This window comes from Ammospiza caudacuta, chromosome 37 (genome assembly GCF_027887145.1).
Source record: "Ammospiza caudacuta isolate bAmmCau1 chromosome 37, bAmmCau1.pri, whole genome shotgun sequence".
NCBI classification, from domain to species: Eukaryota; Metazoa; Chordata; class Aves; order Passeriformes; family Passerellidae; genus Ammospiza; species Ammospiza caudacuta.
In genome coordinates, this window is record NC_080629.1 from 469,666 (window position 1) to 496,000 (window position 26,335).

The 26,335-nt window shown below is 49.7% G+C and overlaps 4 protein-coding genes across 4 annotated transcripts; 2 read left to right on the forward strand and 2 right to left on the reverse strand.

Annotated features, from left to right (window-relative positions):
* The first annotated feature begins 1,031 nt into the window (after positions 1 to 1,031).
* On the forward strand, positions 1,032 to 6,930 carry MAZ (MYC associated zinc finger protein). The gene is made up of 4 exons (XM_058823096.1): positions 1,032 to 1,585; positions 4,383 to 4,446; positions 4,988 to 5,153; positions 6,811 to 6,930. Exons 1-4 carry the CDS (start codon positions 1,044 to 1,046, stop codon positions 6,897 to 6,899), a joined length of 861 nt encoding a protein of 286 aa, XP_058679079.1. The 5' UTR covers positions 1,032 to 1,043; the 3' UTR covers positions 6,900 to 6,930.
* A 2,703-nt stretch (positions 6,931 to 9,633) lies between these two features.
* LOC131570686 (INO80 complex subunit E-like) lies at positions 9,634 to 14,066 on the reverse strand. The gene is made up of 7 exons (XM_058823058.1): positions 13,983 to 14,066; positions 12,735 to 12,805; positions 11,813 to 11,865; positions 11,648 to 11,723; positions 10,905 to 10,956; positions 10,706 to 10,822; positions 9,634 to 9,889 (listed from the first exon to the last, which is right to left on the reverse strand). Exons 1-7 carry the CDS (start codon positions 14,064 to 14,066, stop codon positions 9,650 to 9,652), a joined length of 693 nt encoding a protein of 230 aa, XP_058679041.1. The 3' UTR covers positions 9,634 to 9,649.
* Positions 14,067 to 17,069: 3,003 nt separating this feature from the next.
* Positions 17,070 to 19,829, forward strand: LOC131570687 (HIRA-interacting protein 3-like). The gene is made up of 4 exons (XM_058823059.1): positions 17,070 to 17,357; positions 18,198 to 18,342; positions 19,437 to 19,529; positions 19,614 to 19,829. The coding sequence occupies exons 1-4, from the start codon at positions 17,070 to 17,072 to the stop codon at positions 19,724 to 19,726; spliced, it is 639 nt and encodes a 212-aa protein (XP_058679042.1). The 3' UTR covers positions 19,727 to 19,829.
* A 1,337-nt stretch (positions 19,830 to 21,166) lies between these two features.
* Positions 21,167 to 25,463, reverse strand: LOC131570668 (PAXIP1-associated glutamate-rich protein 1A-like; the record flags this gene model as incomplete). Its single annotated transcript, XM_058823040.1, has 3 exons — positions 21,167 to 21,379; positions 22,464 to 22,546; positions 25,126 to 25,463. Coding segments are annotated over 3 exons (600 nt in total), but the record flags the coding sequence as incomplete, so codon positions are not given.
* Positions 25,464 to 26,335: the final 872 nt, after the last annotated feature.

Here is a 26,335-nt window from a genome sequence, read left to right on the forward strand (position 1 = left end):
AAATTGGTCTATACTGGTTTATACCACTCCATACTGGTCCAAACTGGTTTATACTGGTCCGTAGCAGTCCATACAGGTCTGTTACTGGCCCTTACTGGTTTTACTGGTCCATACTGGCTCCAAACCAGACCATACTAGTCCATACTGGGTATAAACCGGTCCATACCAGTCCACACTGGTTTATACTGGTTTATACCACTCCATACTGGTCCAAACTGGTTTATACTGGTCCATACTGGTCCAGACTGGTCCATATTGGTCTATAGTGGGTCTAAACTGGTCCATAGTGGTTTATACTGACCCAAACTGGTTTATACTGGTTTATACTAGTCTGTACCAGTCCAAACTGGTTTATACTGGTCCAGACTGGTTTATACTGATCCATACCATTCCAAACCACTTTATACTGATCTATACCAGTCCATACTGGTGCAAACTGGTTTATACTGATCCAAACCGGTTTATACTGGTCCATACTGGTTTATACCAGTCCAAACTGGTTTATACTGGTCTATACTAGTCCAAGCCGGTCCATACTGGTTTATACTGGTCCATACCAATCCATACCACTCCAAACTGGTTTATACCAATCCAAAGTGATTTATACTTGGTCCATACTGGTTTATACTGATCTATACCAGTCCAAACCGGTTTATACTGGTCCATACTGGTTTATACTGGTTCCATACCAGTCCAAAACAGTCCAAACTGGTTTATACAGGTCCAGACTGATTTAGACTCATCCAAACTGGTTTATATTGATCCAAACCGGTTTGTACTGGTCCATACTGGTTTATACTGATCTATACCAGTTCAGACTGGTTTGTACTGGTCCATACTGGTTCACACTGCTCTCTCTCTCTCTCCTCTCCCCCCCCAGGCCGCCGCCGCCCCTCCCCCTCCCCCCCTCCCCCTCCCCCCTCCCCGTCGATCTCCTGCCCCTCCCCCCTCCGCCCCCCACCCCCGACCCTCCCCCCCCTCCCGCCCCTCCCCCTCCCCCCACCATCGACCCCTCCCCCCTCAAACCCGAGACCACAACAACAATGACGTCATCGTCGTCGCCGTCGGCGACCTCGCCGGTGACGTCGTCGTCGGTGACGTCGCCGTCGCGGAAGGGCAAGGGCGCCCCGTACGTGTGCGGGCTGTGCGCCAAGGAGTTCAAGAACGGCTACAACCTGCGGCGCCACCAGGCCACGCACGGCGTCCCCGGCGCCGCCGCCAAGCGCGCCCCCCGCCCCTCCCCCACCCTGCTGCCCCTCCCCCAGGAGCTCCTGGACGCCCCCCAGGGCGAGGAGGGCGCGGCGGGAGGCGACGACGGCGACGCGGCGGCGGCCAAGAGGGCGGCGTCGTCGGCGGCGTCGGCGGCGAGGAAGAGCCACGCGTGCGACACGTGCGGGAAGGCGTTCCGCGACGTGTACCACCTGAAGCGGCACCGGCTGTCGCACACGGACGAGAGGCCCTTCCAGTGCCCCGTGTGCCAGCAGCGCTTCAAGCGCAAGGACAGGATGGCGTCGCACGTGCGCTCCCACCAGGGCCACGTGCACAAGCCCTACGCCTGCGGGCACTGCGGCAAGAGCTTCTCCAGGTGGGACGCGGTGGGGCGTGGTTCCATCATGGCGGTCGTTGGGTTGTGGTGGACCTTGTGGTCGTGGTGGGTCTTGGTCATGGAGGAGTTTGGGGTCGTTGTTGGGTCATGGTGGTCATTGGGTCATGGTGGGTCTTGGTCATGGTAGGGTTTGGGGTCATCGTTGGGTCATGGTGGGTCTTGGTCGTGGTGGGGTTTGGGGTCATCATTGGGTCATGGTGGTCATTGGGTCATGGTGAGGTTTGAAGTCATTGTTGGGTCATGGTGGTCATTGAGTCATGGTGGGTTTTGGTCATGGTGGGGTTTGGGGTCATCATTGGGTTGTTGGGTCATGGTGGGTCATGGTTGTGGTGAATCTCGGGGTCATTGTTGGGTCATGGTGGTCATTGGGTCCTGGTCGGTTTTGTTCATGGTGGGGTTTGGGGTCATCATTGGGTCATGGTGGGTCTTGGGGTCGTGGTGGGTCTTGGTCCTGTTGGAGTTCGGGGTCACCATCATTGGGTTTAGGTCATGGTGGGTTTTGGTCATGGTGGTCATTGGGTCGTGGTGGGGTTTGAGGCCATTGTTAGGTCATGGTGGTTGTTGGGTCATGGTGGATCTTGTGGTCATGGTGGGGTTAGGGGTCATGGTTGGATCATGGTGAGTCTTGGTCATGGTGGGTCATGGTCATGGTGAGGTTTGGGGTCATCATTGGGTCATGGTGGGTCTTGGGGTCATGGTCGTGGTGGGGTTTGTGGTCATCGTTGGGTTGGGGTCATTGGGTCATTGTGGGTCTTGGTCATGGTGGTCATTGGGTCGTGGTGGTTGTTGGATCATGGTGGGTCACGGTCATGGTGGGGTTTGGGGTCGTGGTGGGTGTTGGTTGTGGTGGGGTTTGAGGTTATCATTGGGTCATGGTGGGTCTTGGTCATTGTTCGGTTGTGGTGGTCGTTGGGTCATGGTTGGGTCTTGGTCATGGTGGGGTTTGGGGTTACTGTTGGGTTGTAGTCATGGTGGGTGTTGGGAATGGTGGTCATTTGGTCTTGGTGGGTCTTGGTCATGGTGGGTGTTGGGGTCATCATTGGGTTGTGGTCATTGTTGGGTTTGAGGTCATCGTTGGGTCATGGAGGGTTTTGGTCATGGCGGTCATTGGGTCGTGGTGGGTCTTGTGGTCGTTACTGGGTTGTTGGGTCATGATGGTTGTTCGGTCTTGTTGGGTCTTGGTCATCACTGGGTCATGGTCATGGTGGTCATTGGGTCATGGTGGATCTTGCTTGTGGTGGGTCTTGGCCATGGTGAGTCATGGAGGATTTTGGTCATGGTGGGGTTTGAGGTCATCATTGGGTTGTTGGGTCATGGTGGGTCATGGTTGTGGTGGATCTTGGGGTCATTGTTGGGTCATGGTGGTCATTGGGTCATGGTGGGGTTTGGGGTCATCATTGGGTTGTTGGGTCATGGTGGTCATTGGGTCATGGTGGGGTTTGGGGTCGTCATTGGGTTGTGGTGGTCGCTGGGTCATGGTGGGTCTTGGGCATGGTGAGGTTTGGGGTCATCGTTGGGTTGTTGGGTTATGGTGGATCATGGTGGGTTTTGGGGTCATCATTGAGTCATGGTCATGGAGGGTTTGGGGTCATTGTTGGGTCGTGGTGGTCGTTGGGTCATGGTGGGGTTTGGGGTCATTGTTGGGTTGTTGGGTTATGGTGGATCATGGTCATGGTGGGTTTTGGGGTCATCGTTGGGTTGTGGTGGTCGTTGGGTCACGGTGGTCATGGAGTCGTGGCGGGTCTTGGTCATGGGGTTTGGGGTCATTGTTGGGTCATGATGGTGATTGCGTCACGGTGGGCGTTGGTCATGGAGGGGTTTGAGGTCATCGCCGAGTTGTTGGACCATGGTGGTCATGGGCTCATGGTGGGTCTTGGTGGTGGTGGGGTTTGGGGTCATTGTTGGGTCATGGCGGTCATTGGGTCACGGTGGGGTTTGGGGTCATCGTTGGGTCACAACGGCCATTGGGGTCGTTGGGGTCTTGGTGGGACTGGTGGGGCTTGGGGACATCGTCCTGGTCACTGGTGGCGCTGGTCGGCGAGTGGCCACACTGCTGGCCGCCGTTGGTCACCATTGGTCACCACTGGTCAGTCACTGGCCACACCAGTGGTCACTGCTGGTCACCATTGGTCACCATTGGTCACTGATGGCCACCATTGGTCACCGTTGGTCACCACTGGTCAGTCACTGGCCACACCGGTGGTCACCGGTGGTCACCATTGGTCACCATTGGTCACTGATGGCCACTGGTGACACCGGTCACTCACTGGTCACACTGGTGGTCACCGTTGGTCACCACTGGTCACTGCTGACCACCATTGGTCACCATTGGTCACCACTGGTCAGTCACTGGCCACACCGGTGGTCACCGTTGGTCACTGCTGGCCACTGGTGACACCGGTCAGTCACTGGCCACACCGGTGGTCACTGCTGGTCACCGTTGGTCAACATTGGTCACTGCTGGTCACTGGTGATCACCATTGGCTTCCATTGGTCACCACTGGTCACTGGTGACACCGGTCAGTCACTGGCCACACCGGTGGTCACTGCTGGTCATCATTGGTCACTGCTGGCCGCCATTGGTCACCACTGGTCAGTCACTGGCCACACCAGTGGTCACCATTGGTCACCACTGGTCACTGCTGGCCGCCATTGGTCACCATTGGTCACTGATGGCCACTGGTGACACCGGTCAGTCACTGGCCACACCGGTGGTCACTGCTGGTCATCATTGGTCACCACTGGTCACCGCTGGTCACTGCTGGTCACTCCGCAGGCCGGACCACCTCAACAGCCACGTCCGGCAGGTTCACTCCACCGAGCGGCCGTTCAAGTGCCAGGTGAGGCCACGCCCACTGACCACACCCACCGACTGACCACGCCCATTGACCACGCCCACTGGTACCTGACCATGCCCACCAACTGACCACGCCCATCAAGCATGCCCATCAACTGACCACACCCACTGACCACGCCCACTGACCACACCATGAACTGACCCCTTGACCACCTGAGTGACCCCTGAGTGACCCCTTGACCACCTGAGTGACCCCTTGACCCCTCAAATGACCAATTACCCCTCGAATGACTCCCGAGTGACCCCAAACAAGCCCCAAATGACCCTTTGACCCCCCCAAACCACTCCTGAGTGACCCCTTGACCACTCCAATGACCCCAACTGACCCCTTGAGCGCCTGAGTGACCCCTTGACCACCTGAGTGACCACTGCCTGACTCCTTGACCCTCCAAATGACCCGGGTGGCCCCGGACAAGCCCCGAATGACCCTTTGACCCCCTGAGTGACCCCTCAGTCACTCCAATGACATCCGAGTGACCCCTCGGCCACTGTGCTGACCGAGTGACCGCTCGAGTGTCCGGCAGACGTGCGAGGCGGCGTTCGCCACGCGTGACCGGCTGCGCGCCCACGCCGTGCGCCACGAGGACAAGGTGCCGTGCCACGTCTGCGGGAAGCTGCTCAGCGCCGCCTACGTCAGCGACCACCTGCGCGTGCACGGCCCCGCCCCCCGCGGCCAGGCCACGCCCAGAGGTGGGGGAGGGGCCGGCGGGGAAGGGGGAGGGGCCGGCGGGGAAGGGGGCGGGGTTTGGTCAGCGGTCAGTGGTCAGTGAGGGAGGGGACATTGGGGCTTTGTGGCCACTTGGGGGGGGCAGTGAATACCTTTGGGGGCGTGGCTAAAGAGGGTGTGGTCATGGGGCGTGGGCAGTGGTCAGTGGGGGCGTGGTCAGAAGTCAGTGGGAGGGGTCAGTGGTCAGTGGGTGTGGTCAGTGGTCAGTGGTCAGTGAGGGAGGGGACATTGTGGCCACTTGGGGTTGGGGGGGGGGATAAAGGGCCTCAGGGGGCGTGGCCTAAATCGGTGTGGTCGGTGGGTGTGGTCAGTGGTCAGTGGTCAGGGTCAGTGGTCACTCAGGGGTCAGTGGTCACTCAGGGAGGACTTTGGTCACTCCGGGAAGGATCAGTGGGTGTGGTCAATGGTCGATGGGTGTGGTCAGTGGGAGGGGTCAGTGGTCAGTGGGAGGGGTCAGTGGTCACTCAGGGGTCAGGGGTCAGTGGGTGTGGTCAGTGGTCACTCAGGGGTCAGGGGTCAGTGGGGGAGGGCTCAGTGGTCACTCAGGGGTCAGGGGTCAGTGGGTGTGGTCAGTGGGAGGGGTCAGTGGTCAGTGGGTGTGGTCAGTGGTCACTCGGGTCAGGGGTCAGTGGGTGTGGTCACAATGGTCAGTGGTCAGTGGGGGAGGGAAAAAGGAGAAACGAATCGTGGCCAATAGGGGGCAGTAGAGAACCGGGAGGGGGGGCGTGGCCTAAATGGGTGTGGTCAGTGGGTGTGGTCAGTGGGGGAGGGGGCTGAGGGGCTGTGGGAATTTGGGGAGTGGCAAAAAAAGTGGGGGAGGGGCTAAAAGATAAGGGGAGGGGCTAAAAGTGACAGGGAGGGACTTTAAAAGAGGGAGGGGCTTAAATTGTGGGAGGGGCTAAAAGAGAAGGGGAGGGGCTTTAAAGGAGGGGGAGGGGCTAAAAGAGAAGGGGAGGGGCTAGAGGAGAAAGATTAAAGTGAAGGGTTAAAAGAAAGAGGGGGGCTGAAAAGGGGGAGGGGCTAAAGGACTGTGGGTGGGGCTAAAATAGGGGGAGGGGCTAAAGGGGGAGAGCCCAAAGGGGTGTGGGGGGAGTGGCTTTAAAAAGGGGAGGGGCTAAAAGCGTGGGGGAGGGGCTAAAGGAGTAGGGGAGGGGCTCCAGTAAATGAGGGAGGGGCTAAAAGGGGGAGGGGATTGAAAGGAGTGGGAGGGGCTTAAGTGGTAGGGGAGGGGCTAAACAAATGAGGAGGAGCTTTAAAAGGGGGAGGGGCTACAAATGTGGGAGGGGCTAAAATAGCTGGGGATGGGCTTTAAAGGGGGAGGAGCTTAAGTGGAGGAGGGGCTAAAAGAATGGGGGAGAATTTTTTAAAAAGGGGGAGGAGCTAAAATAATGGGGAGGGGTGAAAGGGGGAGGGGCTAAATGGAAGAGGGAGGGGCTTTAAAAGTGGGAGGGACTTAAGTGGTGGAGGGGCTGAAATAGTTGGGGGAGGGGCTTAAAAATGGGAGGGGCTCTGTGGGTGGGGGAGGGGCTTTGCTCCACTCACCTTTCATGGTGGGGGAGGGGCATTCATTGACCCCGCCCCCTTTTTTTTTTCCCTTTTCTTTCCCCTCCCCCTTTGCAGGTTCCGGCTGCCCCGCCCCCTCCCCAAGCCCCGCCCCCGCCCCTCCCCCACCCCTGGACGGGACCCCCGGGGGCAGCCAGGGCTGGTGAGGGGGGAGGGGCCAAACAAACCCCGCCCCCACCCCAAGCTCCACCCATTTCCCCCCTCGAGCCCCGCCCCCAAACGGGGGTGGGGGGAGGGGCCGGACGGGGCCGACCAATAAAAAAATTGTGTGTAAAAAAAAAAGGCTCCGCCCACTTTTTATAGGGAGGGCTGGGATTGGATGGCGAGGGAGGGGGCGGGGCTAAGCAGTGATGATGTCATGGCCACGCCCAGGTGGGGATTTGGACCAAAATTGGCAATTTCGGCCCAGAAATATACATTTTTTTCTTAAAATTCGGACTTTTTTTCCCAAAATTGAGAAATTTGCCCAGAAGTTAAACTTCTTTCGTCCTAAAATTTAAAATTTTACCTCCAAATTGAGACTTTTTAACCCAAATTTTGAATTTCCTGCCCCAAATCCAAAACTTTTCTCAAAAAAGAATCAAAAGTTTTACCCAAAAGTTGATCTTTTTTCCCAAAAACTTGCATTTTTTACCTCCCACACCACTTTTTATTCCTTAAAACCACACAGTTTTCCACAAAATCTTTGAGTTTTCCAAAACTCTTTTTATTTCCTGCCTAAAATCTATTTTTTCTTTTAAAATCTGACTTTTCCCCCCAAAATTTCATATTTTCAAACAGAAACTGGGTTTTTTCCCCAAAAACCCATTTTTTCCTCGCAAAATACCTTAAAAAAATTGGATTTTTTTCTCCAAAATTTTTGGACATTTTTCTCCAAAAATTTTGTTTTTTTCTCCAAATATTTTGGGTTTTTTCCCTAAATTTCCTTTTTTACCTCCCAAAATTCCATTTTCCCCCCTCCAAAAAATTCAATTTTTTCCTTCTAAAATTCTACCTTTTTCACCCCCAAACTTAAAATTTTCCCAAATTTTAATTTTTTTTTTTTTTTTTTTTTGCATTTTTAAAAACCTTTTAAGTTTTACTTGCTGGATTTTGTCGGAATTTTCCCAAAACCTGGAGTTTTTTCCTCAATTTTTTGTAGTGTTTTTTTTTTTCCTCCCAAAATTTCCCAAATTTTCCCCCAAAATCTTTCGGTGTTTCCGTGTCCAGTTGTGGTCACTCCATGGTCGGTGGTCACTCAGTGGTCACTCAGTGGTCACTCAGTGGTCACTCGATGGTCACTCAGTGGTCAGTGGTCACTCAGTGGTCACTCCATGGTCAGTGGTCACTCAGTGGTCACTCCACCGTGTCAATGACCAATGGTCACTCAGCGGTCACTCAGTGGTCACTAGATGGTCACTCGATGGTCACTCCATGGTCAGTGGTCACTCCATCATGTCGATGACCAGTGGTCACTCAGTGGTCACTCTATGGTCACTCCATGGTCAGTGGTCACTCAGTGGTCACTCCATTGTGCTGATGACCAATGGTGACTCAGTGGTCACTCGATGGTCACTCCATGGTCAGTGGTCACTCCATCATGTTGATGACCAGTGGTCACTCAGTGGTCACTCAGTGATCACTCCGTGGTCACTCCATGGTCAGTGGTCACTCAGTGTTTAGTCCATCATTTCCCTGACCAATGGTCACTCAGTGGTCACTCAGTGGTCACTCAGTGGTCACTCGATGGTCACTCCGTGGTCAGTGGTCACTCAGTGGTCACTCCGTGGTCAGTGGTCACTCAGTGTTTAGTCCATCATTTCCACGACCAATGGTCACTCCGTGGTCAGTGGTCACTCAGTGGTCACTCAATGGTCATTCAGTGGTCAGTGGTCACTTCAAGATCTCGATGACCAACTGGGGAATGGTCACTCCGCAATCCCGATGACCAGTGGTCACTCAGTGGTCAGCTGGTCACTTCAGGTGGTCGATGGCCAGCTCCTGTTGGTTGATGGTCACTCTGTGGTCAGTGGTCATTCACTGGTCACTCAGGCAGGTTGATGGTCACTCCCAGAGCTCAATGACCACGGGTCACTCAGTGGTCACTCAGTGGTCACTCAGTGGTCACTCAGGGATCACTGGTCACTTGGCGGTCACTCAGAGACATCAATGACCAGCTCAGGGAGGCTGATGACCGATGGTCACTCAATGGTCATTCAGTGATCACTGAATGGTCACTCGAGCAGGTCAGCGGTCACTCAGGGAGGCCAGTGGTCACTCAGTGGTCACTGAATGGTCATTTAGCCAGGTCGATGACCAGCTCAGGGAGGCTGATGGTCACTCCATGGTCAGTGGTCACTCAGCGGTCACTCAGGCAGGTCGATGACCAGCTCAGGGTGGTTGATGATAACTCAGCGGTCACTGCAGGGGGCCAATGGTCAGTGGTCACTCAGGCATCACTGGTCACTCAGTGGTCACTCAGTGGTCACTCAGTGGTCACTAGGCCGTCATTCGGGCAGATCGATGGTCACTCAGGTGGGTTGATGGTCACTCCATGGTCAGTGTCACTCAGGCAGGTTGATGGTAACTCAGGAAGGTCAGTGGTCACTCAGTGGTCATTCAGTGGTCACTCAGTGGTCACTCTGGTCACTCAGCGGTCACTCTGGTCACTCAGTGGTCACTCTGGTCACTCGGGCAGGTCGATGGTCACTCAGCGGTCACTCTGGTCACTCTGGTCACTCGGGCAGGTCGATGGTCACTCAGTGGTCACTCTGGTCACTCAGCGGTCACTCGGTCAGGTCGATGGTCACTCAGTGGTCACTCAGCGGTCACTCTGGTCACTCGGGCAGGTCGATGGTCACTCAGGGAGGTCGATGGTCACTCTGGTCACTCAGCGGTCACTCAGCGGTCACTCTGGTCACTCGGGCAGGTCGATGACCAGCTCGTCGTCCCCGTCCAGGGGGTCATCGCTGCCCTCCCCCTCCCCCTCGCCGGGGTCGCTCAGGAGGCGCCGCGGGAGCGTGGCCGGCACGGGGGGCGGGGCCGGGGGCGGGGCCAGCGCCGGCGGGGGGAGGGGCGAGCCGGGGCCACGCCCCCCGGACAGCCCCGCCCCTCCCGTGCCGGTGGTGAAGGCGAGAGGGGGAGGGGCCGGGGGAGGCTGGGGGGGGAGAAAAGGGGAGGGGTCAGCGAGGAGTGACCAATGAGGGACCACTGACACAATGACCCCTAAGTGACCCTTGGGAGGCCCCAATGACCCCTCCCCCTTTAGCCCCTCCCCCTTTGCTATTCCCCCAATGACCCCTCCCCCTTTAGCCCCACCCCCTTTGCTATTCCCACAGTGACCCCTCCCCCTTTAGCCCCACCCCCTTTGCTATTCCCACAGTGACCCCTCCCCCTTTAGCCCCACCCCCTTTGCTATTCCCACAGTGACCCCTCCCCCTTTAGCCCCACCCCCTTTGCTATTCCCACAGTGACTCCTTCCCCTTTAGCCCCTCCCACTTTAGCCCACTCCCCCTTTAGCCCCACCCCCTTTGCTAATTCCCACAAAGACTCCTCCCACTTAAGCCCCACCCCCTTTAATCCCTCCCCCATGACCCCTCCCCCTTTAGCCCCACCCCCTTTGCAACTCCCCAATGACTCCTCCCCTTTAGCCCCGCCCACGTTTCCGGTTCCACGTTGTCTTCTCCCCTTTTAGCCCCGCCCACTTTGCTTTTCCGCAATGGTTCCTCCCCCCTTAGCCCCGCCCCCTTTGGCATCTCCCCGTTTAGCCCCACCCCTTTTGTTATTCCCCCATTGACTCCTCCCCCCTTAGCCCCGCCCCCTTTGTGTCTCCCCGTTTAGCTCCGCCCCTTTTGTTATTCCCCCATTGACTCCTCCCCCCTTAGCCCCGCCCCTTTGGCATTTCCCCCATCAGCCTCGCCCCCAATGAGTCCTCCCCTTTTAGCCCCGCCCCCTTCGGCCCCGCCCCCTTTACCTGCCCCCTCCGTGTCCCTTTGCTGCGCCGGGCGGGGGAGGGGCGTGGCCTGGCCCCGCCCCCAGGGGGGAGGGGCGGGAACTGCGCCGGGAAGGGGCTGTAGGGCGGCGACGCCATCTTGGGGGGAGGAGCAAAGGTTAAGCCACGCCCACTTTTTAATAAAGTGGGCAGGGCTTTAAAAGGGGGGAGGGGCACTCACCATGTAGGGGGAGGGGCCAAAGCCTGAGGGGGGAGGGGACGGCGAGCGGCGCCTGTGGGGGGAAGGACAGCATTGGCCACGCCCACTTTGTGGCGGCCATCTTGGATTGATACCCTCATAAAGGAAGCCATCTTGGATTTTGACCTCTGTGACGGCAGCCATCTTGGATTTTGAGCTCCATTATGGCAGCCATCTTGGATTTTGACCGCCATGACGGCAGCCATCTTGGATTTATACCCTCATAAAGGAAGCCATTTTGGATTTTGACCTCTGTGATGGCAGCCATCTTGGATTTTGAGATCCATTATGGCAGCCATCTTGGATTTTGACCGCCATGATGGCAGCCATCTTGAATCCTACCCATTCTGATGCTCCACCCACTTAAAGCTGTGACCACGCCCACTTCATGTGGAGGCCATCTTGGATCTCCCACTTTCCCTATAGAGGCGACCACATTGAAGCCACGCCCAGTTCAGGCAGCCATTTTGAATCAGTCCCACAAGTGCAGCGGCCATTTTGAAGCTGCCTTTTCTTTAAGCCACACCCACAAAAGTGATTGGCCATCATCAAGCCCCACCCACACCGAGCAGCCATTTTAAGCCCCACCCACTTCTGGCAGCCATCTTGAATCCACACCCCCTTCAAGTGCCACCATTTTGAAGTCCCAGTCAAACACTGGGCAGCCATTTTGAAGCCACGCCCACTTTAGCCGCCATCTTGGCTCCCTTTAACCCTTTCTTCACCTCTTGGCGGGCATTGGCTCCGCCCCCTTGGGGCCGTCCCCGTCGCTGTTGTCGGACGACGCCGTCGCCTCCGAGTCTGGGCAGGGGGAGGAGCCAATCAGAGGAAGGGGGGCGGGGCCACGGCCAGGGTTGACCTTTGACCCTGCCCCGCCCACCCCGAGGTACCTGAGGAATCATCGTCGACGTTTTCGTACTGGAGGAGGCGGTCCAGGAGAAAACTGGGGGGAAATGAGGAAAAATTGGGAAATTTTAATTAAAAATAAAAAGAAAATCTTTAAAAAATATTAAACCAAAAAAAAAATTGGGAAATTTGAATAAAGGAATTAAATTGAAAATTAAAAATGAAAATGAAGATTAAATAAAAGCAAAACTAAACAATAGGGAAGTTCAAAGGTAAAATAAAAATACAAATTAAAATTAAACTTTAAAAATTGAGAAAGTTGAAGGAAAAATAATGAAAATGTAAACAAAAATAAAAGAGAAAAAATTTGGGAATTTTGAAAAAAAAAAAAAATTATAATGGAAATAACAATAAAAATAAAAAATTGGGAAATCTGAGGAAAATTAAAACTAAAACTAAGCACAAAAATAAGGATAAAAAATTGAAAAACTTGAATAAAAAATAAAAATTAAAAAAATAAAAGGAAAAAGAAAACAAAATTTAAAAAAAATTCAAATAATTAATAAAAACTTTATCATTTCAGGAGAAAATAAAAATTTTAAATGGACAATTTTAGAGGGAAGAGAAAAATTATTTTACTAAAAAAAAGGAAATTGAGGAAAAGAATTTAGAATTAAAAATGAAAATATAAAAATTGGGAATTTTGGGAATGAAATAAAAATATAAAGTATAAATTGGGAGGTTTGGGGAGGAAAAAAAGCAAACCCAAAACTAAAAATCGAAAACAAAAATTGGGAATGCCAGGAAAAAAGACATAAATAAAACTAAAAATTGGGAATTTGGGAAAAAACGAAAAAATAAGCAATATAAAATAAGAATTTTGGAAAAAACTGAAAAATAAAATTAAAATAGAGAAATAAAAAATAAAAATGGGATTTTTGGGGTGAATGTGGGGGATTTTTGTACCTTTTATCCCGTGACACTTTCAGCAGTTTGCGCTGTGCCCTTCTCAGCTCCTCCTGGAAACATTCCTGCTCCTGTGGGCGGGGCCAAAAGGTGGGCGGGGCCAATTTAGCCACGCCCACCCACAGTGGGGGAGGGGAAAACAACCCTGAAAACCTCAGCCACAAAATCCTGGGGATTTACCCCAAAATTGCCTCTAAATTTCACCTTTTTTACCCCAAAATTTGGCTTTTTTGACACCCTAAAATTCTTCTTTTCCCCCCTAAATTTTGGGCTTTTTTTCGCCAAAAATTCAGCTTTTACACCCCAAAATTTGGCTTTTTTTCCCCACACCTATTTGATTTTTTACTCCTCCAAATTCACCTTTTCCTCCTCAATATTTGGCCTTTTTAATTGCCAAAATTCAGCTTTTATTCCCTAAAATCTGGGGGACTTTCCCACTAAAATTTCACATTTTTTCTTCCAAAATTTGGGTTTTTCACTCCAAAAATTTACCTTTTTCCCCTCTAAGCTTCTATTCTTTTTCTCCCAAAATTGAGATTTTTCCCCTTAAAATTTGGAACTTTTCCCCCCAAAATTGGCCTTTTTTCCCCCCTAAAATTCATCTTTCTTCCCCCAAAAATTCGGCTTTTTTCTCCATAAAAATTTGGGTTTTTTAATTGTCAAATTTCACCTTTCCCACTCCTGAAAATTGGTGGTTTTAACCCCCAAAATTCACCTTTTTTCCTCCCAAATTTGTGGTTTTTCCCCATAAAAACCCGGGTTTTTTAATAGTTAGAATTTACCTTTCTCTCTCCTAAAATCTGGGGATTTTACGCCCCAAAAATTCATCTTTTTTCCCCCCAAATTTGCCTTTTTTCCCCATAAAACTCAGCATTTCCCCCAAAATCGAACAATTCTCCCCCAAAATTAATTTTCCCTCAAAAAATCAAAGTTTTGCACTTAAGAACTCCAATTTTCCCCTTTAGTATTTCAAATTACCCCCCCCAATTCCATTTTTCCCCTAAAAAACCCCCAATTTTCCCCCCAAAACCCCAAATTATCCCTCAGGTTTCCAATTTCACGCCCAAATTTTCACTATTTCCCCTCATATTTTAAATTTTTTCCTCACATTTTAAAGTTTTCCCTCAAATTTTTAATTTTCGCTCACCCCCCCCCGGGACCCCCGGGCTCCCCTCACGCTTAAGCCCCGCCCCTTTCCCTTCCCGCCCTTTTTAGGCCACGCCCTTCACGTCAGGTCCCGCCCCTCACGTAGAGCAGCAGCTTCAGGCGCCGTTTCAGGGCCCGGCAGCGCCGTTTGTAGCCGCCGACATCGCCCTCGCTCGCCCCGTTCATGGCGGACAAGCCCCGCCCTTCCCCTCGCTGCTCATTGGTTGCTACGTTCGCGCGCCGCCGCCTGATTGGTTGGCGATGCGGAAATGCCGCTTGCCGCTTCCTCGTTCTTCCCTGAGCGTGGCTGGCTGGGCGGGATAAGTCCCGCCTGTTCGTATTGCTGATTGGTTGAGCTTTTAAAATCCTAAAATCTCATTAGATCGCGCTGCTGTCAGTCATTTCTCAGCCTCTTCCCGTGTGGGTTTTACCGGTATTGAGTCAGCGGCTTTGTCCCACCCCCAGACGCTTCCTATTCGCTGCTGTAGCTCAAATCAGCCTTCTGACTGGCTGAAGGGGCCGCCGCTCACTCCCGCCCGTTGTTCCGCCTCCCCGTCAGTCCTATTGGCCAGCGCTGCTTTCTGAGGCTTCCGATTGGCTCCTTATGCTGTCACTCATTTACATCCGGCCTTTTCCTTGCCTCTATTAGTTGTTTTGACTTCCGGGTATATAGCGCGTCCTTGTAATTGGTCCCGCGCTTTAAGCCCCGCCCCGCTGTCTTTTATCTCAATCCTCATTGGCTGCCGCCCTGAGGGCTGAAAAATGGCGGCGGCGGCGGCGCCGAGCGGCTGCGAACGGTACCGGGAGGGGGAGGGGAGGCACCGGAGACCCCCCGGGGCCACGCCCTGAGCTGGCCACGCCCTCGGGGAGACCACGCCCTGCTTGACTCCGCCCTTTTTTCCTCCGCAGGGCGCCGGATTGGAGCGAAGCCGACAGCGCATGCGCGGATCTGGGAGGGGGCGTGGCCAGTGGGGACCACGCCTTGTGCGTGGCGCGCCCTAGCGGAGAGATGGAAGGGCGGGAAAATGGCGGGAAAGGCGGGAAAAATGAGGAAAAAGGCGGGAAAAATGGGAGTGAGGATGAGGAGGAGGAAGAGGAGAAGGAAATTGCGATGAAAAACGGGGAAAATGGTGAAAAAATTGAGGAAAATGGGGTGAAAATGAGGGAAATGGAGGGGGAGGAAAATGGGGAAAAATTGGAAAAAAATGGGGAAAATTTGGGGGAGATTGGGAGCGAGGAGGAAGAGGAGGAGAAAATTGGGGTGAAAAAGGGGAAAAATGAGGAAAAATCCAAAAATTCTGGGGAAAATGGGGTAGAAAAGGACAAAAGTGGGGGAAAAGAGGAAAAAATGGGGGAAAATGGGGCAAAAAAGGGAAAAAAGGAAGAAAAATTGGGGGAAAATGAGGCAAAAAGGAGAAAAACTGAGAGTGAGGAAGAGAGAGGTGAGGATGAAGGTGAAGATGAGGAAGAGGAGGAGGAGAGGAAGAAAATTGGGGTGAAAAAGGGAAAAAATGAGGAAAAATCAAAAAAATTGGGGGAAAAATTGGGGAAAATTGGGACAAAAAGGAAGAAAATTGAGAGTGAGGAAGAGGAGGAAGATGAGGAGGAAGAGGAAGATGAGGAGAGGAAGAAAATTGGGGTGAAAAGGGGAAAAATTGGGGAAAAATCTGGAAAAAATGAAGAAAAAATGGGGAAAATTGGGACAAAAAGGAAGAAAATTGAGAGTGAGGAAGAGGAGGAGGAGGAAGAAGAGGAAGATGAGGAGAGGAAGAAAATTGGGGTGAAAAAGGGAAAAAATGAGGAAAAATCTGGGAAAAATGAGGGGAAAATGGGGCAAAAAAGGGAAAAAAGGAGAAAATTTGAGAGTGAGGAAGAGGGAGATGAAGATGAGGAAGAGGAGAAGAGGAAAACTGGGGTGAAAAAGGGAAAAATTGGGGAAAAAACGGGGAAAAATTGGGGGAAAAGGAGGAAAATTGAGAGTGAGGATGAGGAGGATGAAAATGAGGATGAAGAGGAGGAAGAGGAAGATCCAGGTGGGCAAAATAGGAAAAAAACAGGAAAAATTGTGAAAAAACCCCAAAAAACAACAAAAAAGGGGAAAAGTGACAGTGAGGAAGAGGAGGATGAAGATGAGGAGGAAGAGGAAGATTCAGATGGAAAAAATGGGAAAAAATTGGGGAAAAACGTGAAAAAAACCCCAAAAATGGCAAAAAAAGGGAAAAGTGAAAGTGAGGAAGAGGAGGATGAAGAGGAAGATTCAGAGTGGGAAAATGAGAGAAAAAAAGGAAAAAACAGGAAAAAAATAGAAACAATCGTGAAATCACCCCAAAAAACGGCAAGAAAAGGGAAAATGGAAAGTGAGGAAGAGGAGGATGAAGATGAGGAGGAAGAGGAGGAGGAAGATGAAGATTCAGACTGGGAAAATGAGAGGAGAAAAGGGAAAAAAGGAGGAAAAAATGGGAAAAAACCCCCAAAAACAGCAAAAAAAGAGGCAAAAAAATCCAAAATGGAGAGTGAGGAAGAGGAGGATGAAGATGAGGAGGAGGAAGATGAAGATGAAGATTCAGACCCGGAAAATAGGAGAAAAACGGGAAAAAATGGGAAAAAACGCCAAAAATTTATTAAAAAAAGGGCCAAAAAAGGGAAAATGGAGAGTGAGGAAGAGGAGGATGAAGATGAGGAGGAAGATGAGGAAGAGGAAGATTCAGAGCGGGAAAATGAACGAAAAAAGGGAAAAAATGGGAAAAAATCGGGAAAAAATGTGAAAAAAACCCCAAAAACGGCAAAAAAAGGGGAAAATGGAGAGTGAGGAAGAGGAGGATGAAGAAGAGGAGGATGAGGAGGAAGATTCAGATGGAAAAAATGGGAAAAAATCAGGAAAAATCGAGGAAAAGACCCAAAAAATGGCAAAAAATGAGGCCAAAAAATCCAAAATTAAGAGTGAGGAAGAGGAGGAAGACGAAGATGAAGATGAGGAAGACTCAGATGGAAAAAATGGGAAAAAAACGGGAAAAAATGGGAAAAAAGGAGGAAAAAACGTGAAAAAAACCCCAAAAATGGCAAAAAAAAGGAAAAGTGAAAGTGAGGAAGAGGAGGATGAAGATGAGGAGGAAGAGGAGGAGGAAGAGGAAGATTCAGACCGGGAAAATGGGAAAATAACCAGGAAAAAATGGGAAAAAACCTGAAAAAATGGTGAAAAACCCCCAAAAACAGCAAAAAGAGGGAAAAGTGAAAGCGAGGAAGAGGAGGATGAAGATGAGGAGGAAGAAAAACCCAAAAAATCTCAGAAAATTCCCAAAAAAATCCCCAAAAATTCCCGGAAATTCCTCGGGCTCGGATTCCGAGGATTTGCCGTTGGCGAAATGGGCGGAAAAAAGGAAAAATCGGGCAAAGGAGGAAGAGGAGGAGAGGAGGAAGAGGAGGAGGAGGAGGAAGGACGAGGAGGAGGAAGAGGAGGAGTGGTGGAGGCGCGGGAAGGTGAAAATTTCAGAATTTTTGGGGTTTTTTTTGGAAAATTTGTGGATTTTGGGGGGAGATTTTGAGGGAAACAATTGGAAATTTTGGGGGAAATTTTGGGGATTTTGGGGGGAGGATTTGGGGAGATGTGGGGGTTTTTTGGTGGGAAAATTTGGGATTTTTTGGGGAATTTTGGGGGAAAAACTTGGAGGGAAATTTGGGGGGAAATTTTGGGGGGAAATTTGGAATTTTGGCAGGAATTCCCTGAGAAAATTTGGGAATTTTGAGGGGAAACTTGGAGGGAAATTTGGGGGGAAATTTTGGGGGGAAATTTGGAATTTTGGCAGGAATTCCCTGAGAAAATTTGGGAATTTTGGGGGTAAAATTTGGGGGGTTTGGGGGGAAATTTGGATTTTTTGGGTAATTTTTGGGGGAAAAATTCGAAAACTTGGGGGAAATTTTGAAATTTCTGGGGGACATTTTTGGGAGAAAGTTTTGGGAATTTGGGGGAAAATTAGTGGCAAAAGAAATTGGATTTTGGGGGGGAAATTTTCGGGGAATATTTGCGGCGATTTCAGCAAATCTGTGGGAGGATTTTTGAGAATTTCACTCAAATTTCGGTCAAATTTTGCATGAATTTCATGAAATTTAACATTAATTCCTGAATTTCCTATGATTTCCCCACACCCCCCCTGAATTTTCCCCTCAAATCACTCCCCACCCCAATTCCCGCCAAAATTCCCACAAAAATCCCCAATTTTCCCGCATTTCCCGCCAATTCCCCATGAGGGGGCGTGGCTTCATACAAGCCCCGCCTCCACGACACAAACCCCGCCCCCTCACGCTAAGCCCCGCCCCCAGGACCCGCCGGAAGTGGCGCGGTTGAAGCGATACCTCCGAGCCGCCGGGGGGCGCCCCAACTACAAACAGCTCTTCCGGAAGTGCCGCAGCCGCCGCGAGGTCCTGGAGGCGCTCAGGGGCGCCCTGCGCGACCTGGGGCTGCGAGGTACCGAGAATTTGGGGTGAAATCCGGGAAATTTGGGGATTTTTTGAGGATTTTTGTGGGATTTTGGGGGGTTTGGGGTGGATTTCAGGGGGTTTTGGGTGGGTTTGAGGGGACTTTGAGGGGTTTTAGGGGGTTTTTAGGGGGGATTTGGGGGCTGGGCGCGGAGCGGAACTCGATGGTAAGTGAGGGGAATTGGGGAATTGTGAGGGAATTTTGGCAAAAAATGGGGAAAATTTCGAACTTTTTGGGGAAAATTTGGGGAATTTTGGGGGGAATTTGGGGATTTTGAGGCGATTTTGGTGGAATTTTGGGGAAAATTTTCGGGAGAGTTCAGGGGATTTGAGGAACTCAGGGGCGCCCTGCGCGACCTGCGGGGCTGCGAGGTCCCGAGAATTTGGGGTGAAACCCGGGAAATTTGGGGGTTTTTTGGGATTATTTTTTTATTTTTGTGGGATTTGGGGGGTTTTGGGGTGGATTTGAGGGGGTTTAGGGGAAATTTGGGGCAGTTTTGGGGATTTTAGGGCGTTTTTGGGGGGGATTTGGGGTCTCGGCGCGGGGCAGAACTCGATGGTACGTGAAGGGAATTGGGGAATTGTGAGGGAATTATGCAGAAAATTGGGAAAAATTTGGAATTTTGGGGGGTATTTTATAATTTTGGGGAGATTTTTGGGATTTTGGATGGAATTTGGGTGGAATTTTGGGAAGATTTCAGGGAATTTTGGTGGAATTTTGAGATTTTGGGTGGAATTTTGGGCTAGTAAAGATGATTTTGGTGGAATTTTGGGTGAAACTTCGGGATTTTGAGGCAGATTTTTGGAATTTTGGGATTTTGAGGCAGAGTTTTGGGTCCATTTTGGGTGGAATTTTGAGATTTTAAGGCAGTTTATGGGGAGAATTATGGAATTTGGGGAGGGAGGAGGATTTTGGGAAGGGCTTCAGGATCTTTGAGTGGAATTTTGGGATTTTTTAAGGGGGATTTTGGGGCTTTTTGGGGGGATTTCCGGGAATTTTGCGGGAATTTTATGGATTTATTGGAATTGCGTGGAATTTGTGGATTTTGGCCGGATTTTGGGGTGGATTTTGGCCTTTTCCAGGCGCCCCCTCCCTGGCCCGGTGCCGCCGCCTCGGCCGCCGCCGCGAGGAAAAAGCCGAACTCGCCGCCCTCGACGCCTCCAACATTTTACCCGGTAAAAACCCAAAAAAAACCCCCCAAAAAAAACCCAATTTTCCCCAAATTCACAATTTTTTAACCTCTTTTTCTCCATTCCCAGCGAGATCCCGGCGGAGAAACCCCGAAAATGCCCCAAAGTCGCCCCCGAAATCGCCCCTGCCCCCCCCGGATTGGTCGCGGCTCCGCGGCGTCGTCAGCTCCGACAGCGAGTGAAGGATTTCGGACTTTTTTTTGGGGCAATTCTCGGGGTTTCGGGGTTTTTATGGGCTTGGGGGTTGGTGTTGTAAAGTTGTAATAAAGATTTAAGATGTTGTTGTAAAAAACGGCCTAAAAAAATCGATGGGAAAATGGGCAAAATGGCCTCAGGAATTGCTCAAAAAAAAAACCATAAAAATCCCCAAATTCAGCCCAAAAATCACTCAAAAATAGCCCAAAATCGCTGTAAAAATCCCAAAAAAATCATGCAAAAATCAGCCCAAAAATGTCCCCAAAAATCACCATAAAACCCCCAAAACCACTCCTAAAAAATCACTAAAAAATCCCCAAAATCATCCCAAAAATTGGCATAAAAATCCTCAAAAAATCACTTAAAAATTGCCCAAAAATCCTCAAAATTCCCCAGTAAATCCACATAAAAATATTTTTAAAAATCCCTGAAAAATCAATTTAAAAATCACTCAAAAATCACCATTAAAATCCCAAAATTACAAAAAAATTCACCCAAAAATTAACATAAAAATCCCAAAAATCACCAAAAAATTCACCCCAAAATCAAAATAAAAATCCCAAAAATCACCAAAAAATTCACCCAAAAATCAACATAAAATCACTGAAAAACCACCTAAAAATGCCCAAAAAAATCAATACAAAAATGCCAAAAATCAATGGAAAATCACCGAAAAATCACCTAAAATCACCCAAAAATGACCCAAAATCACATCTAACACTGATAATTTTATATTTTTGATTTTTTTTTGTGATTTTCAGAATTTCCTGGTCCTGAGGAAGAGCCCCGGGGGCCGCTTGGGGCTCTGGGGGCCCTCGGGGGGGAAGAGGTCCCGGCCAAAAATCCTCCAAAAAATCACCAAAAATTAATGTAAAAACACCAAAAAATCACCAAAAAATCACCATAAAAACCCCAAAAATCACCAAAAAATTCACCCAGAAATCAACACAAAATCACTGAAAAACCACCTAAAAATGCCCAAAAAAATCAATATAAAAATCCCAAAAATCAACGTAAAATCACCAAAAAATCACCAAAAATCACCCGAAAACGACCCAAAATCACATCTAACACTGATAATTTTAATTTTTTAATGTTTTTTGTGATTTTCAGAATTTCCTGGTCCTGAGGAAGAGCCCCGGGGGCCGCTTGGGGCTCTGGGGGCCCTCGGGGGAGAAGAGGTCCCGGCCAAAAATCCTCCAAAAAATCACCAAAAATTAATGTAAAAACACCAAAAAATCACCAAAAAATCACCATAAAAACCCCAAAAATCACCAAAAAATTCACCCAGAAATCAACACAAAATCACTGAAAAACCACCTAAAAATGCCCAAAAAAATCAATATAAAAATCCCAAAAATCAACGTAAAATCACCAAAAAATCACCAAAAATCACCCGAAAACGACCCAAAATCACATCTAACACTGATAATTTTAATTTTTTAATGTTTTTTGTGATTTTCAGAATTTCCTGGTCCTGAGGAAGAGCCCCGGGGGCCGCTTGGGGCTCTGGGGGCCCTCGGGGGGGAAGAGGTCCCGGCCGGTTCTCAGGATTTGCTCCTCGAGTTTCTTGTGGCGCTTCATGTCCGACAGGACCTTGTCCAGCCGCGCCTCGCGCTTCTGCCCGCGGCTCGGGGGCCCTGCGGGGAATTTGGGGCAAAATTCACAAATTTGGGCACTTTTGGGATGCCTCAAACCACCCCCAAAACCACCCTGAAATCGCGGTGAGGATGCACCAAAAATCCTCCCAGAAATCGCTGTGGAAATGCCCCAAATCAGCCCCAAATCAGCCCAAAATCTCCACGAGAATTGCTGTGGAAATTCCCAAAATCGCCCCGAAAATCACCCCAAAATCGCCCCAAAAATCACCAAAAAATCGCCTCAAAATCACTCCAAAAATTGCCTCAAAATCACTCCAAAAATCACCATACGAATCCCCAAAATCCCCCCCAAATCACCCCCAAAATCAGCCCAAAAACCGTCACAAAAAACCCCAAAATCGGCCCCAAAATTTGCCCTAAAATAGCCTAAAAATCACCATAAAAATCTATAAAATCATCCTAAAATTGCCCCAAAAATGCCCCCAAAATTACCTCAAAATTGCCCCCAAAATCACCCTGAAATCACGGTTAGAATGCACCAAAAATCCTCCCAAAAATCGCTGTAGAAATGCCCCAAATCAGCCCCAAATCAGCCCAAAATCTCCACGAGAATTGCTGTGGAAATTTCCAAAATCGCCCCGAAAATCACCCGAAAATCACCCCAAAAATCACCATAAGAATCCCCAAAATCCCCCCCAAATCACCTCAAAATCACCCCAAAAATCAGCCTAAAATCAGCCCCAAAATTTGCCCTGAAATCGCCTAAAAATGACCATGAAAATCCATCAAATCACCCAAAAATCACCCCCAAAATTGCCCCAAAAAATCCCCAAACCCCCAAAAAAACCCAAAATTCACCCCAAAACCACTGAAAAATCCCCCAAAATCACTCCAAACCCCCAAAATTTCCCCAAAATTTGCCCCAAAACCCCCAAAAACCCAAAATTCCACCAAAAACCACCCCAAAAATCGCCTCTAAAACCACCCCAAAAACCCCCAAAATTGCCACAGAAATCCCCCCAAAATTTCCACAAAAATCTCCAAAAATCCCTTTCAAACCCCAAATGTCCCCAAACCCCAAAATCGCCGGAATTTGCCCCAAATTTGGGGATTTTTTGGGTACCTGGGGTTCGGCGCCGGTCGATGAGGGCGGGGTTGGGGGGGAGGGGCTCGTCGTCAAAATCAAATTCCGTGGGGGGAGGGGGCCTGAAAATGGGAAATTTGGGGTTAAAATGGCCCCAAAATCTCCCTAAAATCACCCCCTAAATCACCAAAAAATCCCATTTTTTCCCCAAAAAAATCCCAATTTTTTTTTCTCCAATTTTTACTTTTCCTCCTCGTTGTCGTGGCCGGGGCTGCCGGGGTTGTCCCCGGCGGGGTCGGGCAGGCTGGGGGGCTCCGGGGTGGGGTCCCAAACCCCCTAAAAACCCCCAAAATCCCCCAAAATCCATCCTAAACCTTCCTAAATCCACCCTAAACCTTCCTAAATCCATCCCAAACTTTCCTAAATCCATCCCAAACTTTCCTAAATCCATCCTAAACCTTCCTAAATCCATCCCAAACTTTCCTAAATCCATCCTAAACCTTCCTAAATCCACCCTAAACCTTCCTAAATCCATCCTAAACCTTCCTAAATCCACCCTAAACCTTCCTAAATCCACCCTAAACCTTCCTAAATCCACCCTAAACCTTCCTAAATCCATCCTAAACCTTCCTAAATCCATCCCAAACTTTCCTAAATCCATCCTAAACCTTCCTAAATCCATCCCAAACTTTCCTAAATCCATCCTAAACCTTCCTAAATCCATCCTAAATCCCCCAAAATCCATCCTAAATCCATCCTAAATCCATCCCAAACCTTCCCAAGTCCTCCATTTTCCCTCTGAAATGGCCCAAAAATCACTCTAAAAGCACCCCTAAAACACCCAAAATTCCCATTTTTTTCCCAAAAAATCCCAAATTTTTTTTCCCCAATTTTTACTTTTCCTCCTCGTTGTCGTGGCCGGGGCTGCCGGGGTTGTCCCCGGCGGGGTCGGGCAGGCTGGGGGGCTCCGGGGTGGGGTCCCCAAACCCCCTAAAAACCCCCAAAATCCCCCAAAATCCATCCTAAACCTTCCTAAATCCACCCTAAACCTTCCTAAATCCATCCTAAACCTTCCTAAATCCATCCCAAACTTTCCTAAATCCATCCTAAACCTTCCTAAATCCATCCTAAACCTTCCTAAATCCATCCCAAACTTTCCTAAATCCATCCCAAACTTTCCTAAATCCATCCTAAACCTTCCTAAATCCACCCTAAACCTTCCTAAATCCACCCTAAACCTTCCTAAATCCACCCTAAACCTTCCCTAAATCCATCCCAAACTTTCCTAAATCCATCCTAAACCTTCCTAAATCCACCCTAAACCTTCCTAAATCCATCCCAAACTTTCCTAAATCCATCCTAAACCTTCCTAAATCCACCCTAAACCTTCCTAAATCCATCCCAAACTTTCCTAAATCCATCCTAAACCTTCCTAAATCCACCCTAAACCTTCCTAAATCCATCCTAAACCTTCCTAAATCCACCCTAAACCTTCCTAAATCCATCCTAAACCTTCCTAAATCCATCCTAAACCTTCCTAAATCCATCCTAAACCTTCCTAAATCCACCCTAAACCTTCCTAAATCCATCCCAAACTTTCCTAAATCCATCCTAAACCTTCCTAAATCCACCCTAAACCTTCCTAAATCCACCCTAAACCTTCCTAAATCCACCCTAAACCTTCCTAAATCCACCCTAAACCTTCCTAAATCCACCCTAAACCTTCCTAAATCCATCCCAAACTTTCCTAAATCCACCCTAAACCTTCCTAAATCCACCCTAAACCTTCCTAAATCCATCCCAAACTTTCCTAAATCCACCCTAAACCTTCCTAAATCCATCCTAAACCTTCCTAAATCCATCCTAAACCTTCCTAAATCCACCCTAAACCTTCCTAAATCCATCCCAAACTTTCCTAAATCCATGCTAAACCTTCCTAAATCCACCCTAAACCTTCCTAAATCCACCCTAAACCTTCCTAAATCCACCCTAAACCTTCCTAAATCCACCCTAAACCTTCCTAAATCCACCCTAAACCTTCCTAAATCCACCCTAAACCTTCCTAAATCCATCCCAAACTTTCCTAAATCCACCCTAAACCTTCCTAAATCCATCCTAAACCTTCCTAAATCCATCCTAAACCTTCCTAAATCCACCCTAAACCTTCCTAAATCCATCCCAAACTTTCCTAAATCCATGCTAAACCTTCCTAAATCCACCCTAAACCTTCCTAAATCCACCCTAAACCTTCCTAAATCCACCCTAAACCTTCCTAAATCCACCCTAAACCTTCCTAAATCCATCCCAAACTTTCCTAAATCCACCCTAAACCTTCCTAAATCCATCCCAAACTTTCCTAAATCCATCCTAAACCTTCCTAAATCCATCCTAAATCCCCCAAAATCCATCCTAAATCCATCCTAAACCTTCCTAAATCCATCTAAAATCCCCCCAAATCCACCCCAAATGGATCCTAAATCCATCGCAAATCCCCTAAAACCCACCCTAAACCTTCCTCAATTGATCTCAAACCTTCCCAAACCCTCCATTTTCCCTCTGAAATGACCCCAAAATCCCTCAAAATCCCGCTAAAAGTCACCCAAAACCCCCCCATAAAATCCCACTAAAATCACCTCAAAATCCCATTTTTTTCCCAAAAAATCCCAATTTTTTTTTTCCCAAAATCCCATTTTTTTTTTACTTTTCCTCCTCGTTGTCGCGGCCGGGGCTGCCGGGGTTGTCCCCGGCGGGGTCGGGCAGGCTGGGGGGCTCCGGGGTGGGGTCTCTGCGCGGGAAGGGAACGTTCCGGAGCGGGAGGGTCCCGGCGCGGGCGATGCCCTCGAAGAGCTCGCGGATCTCCTCGGGCCGGGGGGTCCAGCCCTCGGCGCCTTCCTCCTCCTCCTCCTCGCTCCAGGGCACGCCCCACTCCTCATCCTCATCCTCCTCATCCTCCTCCTCCTCGTCCCCCTCGGGGCCGTTTGGGGCCGATTCCGGCGCTTCCGGGGGGTCCTGGGGCCGCTCCGGGGGGGGGAGGGGATTGGGGGGGGGATCCCGGGGGGGATGGGGGGGGGAGGGGTGAGGGACAGGGAGTGCAGCGAGGGGGGGGAGGGGCGGGGCGTGGACATGGGGGGCTGGGGGGATGGGGGGGGGTGGGGAAAAATGGGGGAAAATGGGGGAAAAAACAGGGAAAATTGGGGGAAAAATTGGGGGAAAAAAAGGGGTAAAAATTGGGGGGGAAATGGGGGAAATTGGGGGAAAAATGGGGAAAATTGGGGGAAAATTGGGAAATTTGGGGGAAAATGAGGGAAAAAAACGGGAAAAATTGGGGGAAAAAATGGGGAAAATTGGGGGAAAATGGGGGAAAAATTAGGGAAAATTGGGGAGAAAATGGGGGAAAAAACCGGGGAAAATTGGGGGAAAAATGGGGGAAAAAATGGGAAAAATGGGGGGAAAAATGGGGAAAATTGGGGGAAAATGGGGGAAAAATTGGGGAAAATTGGGGGAAAATGGGGGAAACAACGGGAAAGTTGGGGGAAAAAATGGGGAAAATTGGGGGAAAATTGGGGGGAAAATGGGGGAAAAAAACGGGGAAAATTGGGGGAAAAATGGGGGAAAAAATGGGAAAAATGGGGGGAAAAATGGGGAAAATTGGGGGAAAATGGGGGAAAAAATGGGGAAAATTGGGGGAAAATGGGGGAAAAATTGAGGAAAAATGGGGGAAAATGGGGGAAATTGGGGGAAAAATTGGGGAAAAATTGGGGGGAAAATGGGGGAAAAAAACGGGGAAAATTGGGGGAAAAATGGGGGAAAAAATGGGAAAAATGGGGGGAAAAATGGGGAAAATTGGGGGAAAATGGGGGAAAAATTGGGGAAAATTGGGGGAAAATGGGGGAAATTGGGGGAAAAATTGG

What these genes read in the sequence shown, in the direction of transcription:
- LOC131570687 (XM_058823059.1), top strand. Translation starts at nt 17,070, where the DNA reads ATGGTGAAAAACCCCCAAAAACAGCAAAAAGAGGGAAAAGTGAAAGCG. An exon ending in AGTGGTGGAGGCGCGGGAAG is followed by an intron (nt 17,358 to 18,197) that starts GTGAAAATTTCA and finishes CCCCGCCCCCAG; the next exon opens with GACCCGCCGGAAGTGGCGCG. An exon ending in GCGCGACCTGGGGCTGCGAG is followed by an intron (nt 18,343 to 19,436) that starts GTACCGAGAATT and finishes GGCCTTTTCCAG; the next exon opens with GCGCCCCCTCCCTGGCCCGG.
- LOC131570686 (XM_058823058.1), bottom strand. Translation starts at nt 14,066, where the DNA reads ATGAACGGGGCGAGCGAGGGCGATGTCGGCGGCTACAAACGGCGCTGC. An exon ending in AAAGTGTCACGGGATAAAAG is followed by an intron (nt 11,866 to 12,734) that starts GTACAAAAATCC and finishes ATTTCCCCCCAG; the next exon opens with TTTTCTCCTGGACCGCCTCC. An exon ending in AAGGGACACGGAGGGGGCAG is followed by an intron (nt 9,890 to 10,705) that starts GTAAAGGGGGCG and finishes CTCCCCCCCCAG; the next exon opens with CCTCCCCCGGCCCCTCCCCC.
- MAZ (XM_058823096.1), top strand. Translation starts at nt 1,044, where the DNA reads ATGACGTCATCGTCGTCGCCGTCGGCGACCTCGCCGGTGACGTCGTCG. An exon ending in AGCGGCCGTTCAAGTGCCAG is followed by an intron (nt 4,447 to 4,987) that starts GTGAGGCCACGC and finishes AGTGTCCGGCAG; the next exon opens with ACGTGCGAGGCGGCGTTCGC. An exon ending in CGGCCAGGCCACGCCCAGAG is followed by an intron (nt 5,154 to 6,810) that starts GTGGGGGAGGGG and finishes CCCCCTTTGCAG; the next exon opens with GTTCCGGCTGCCCCGCCCCC.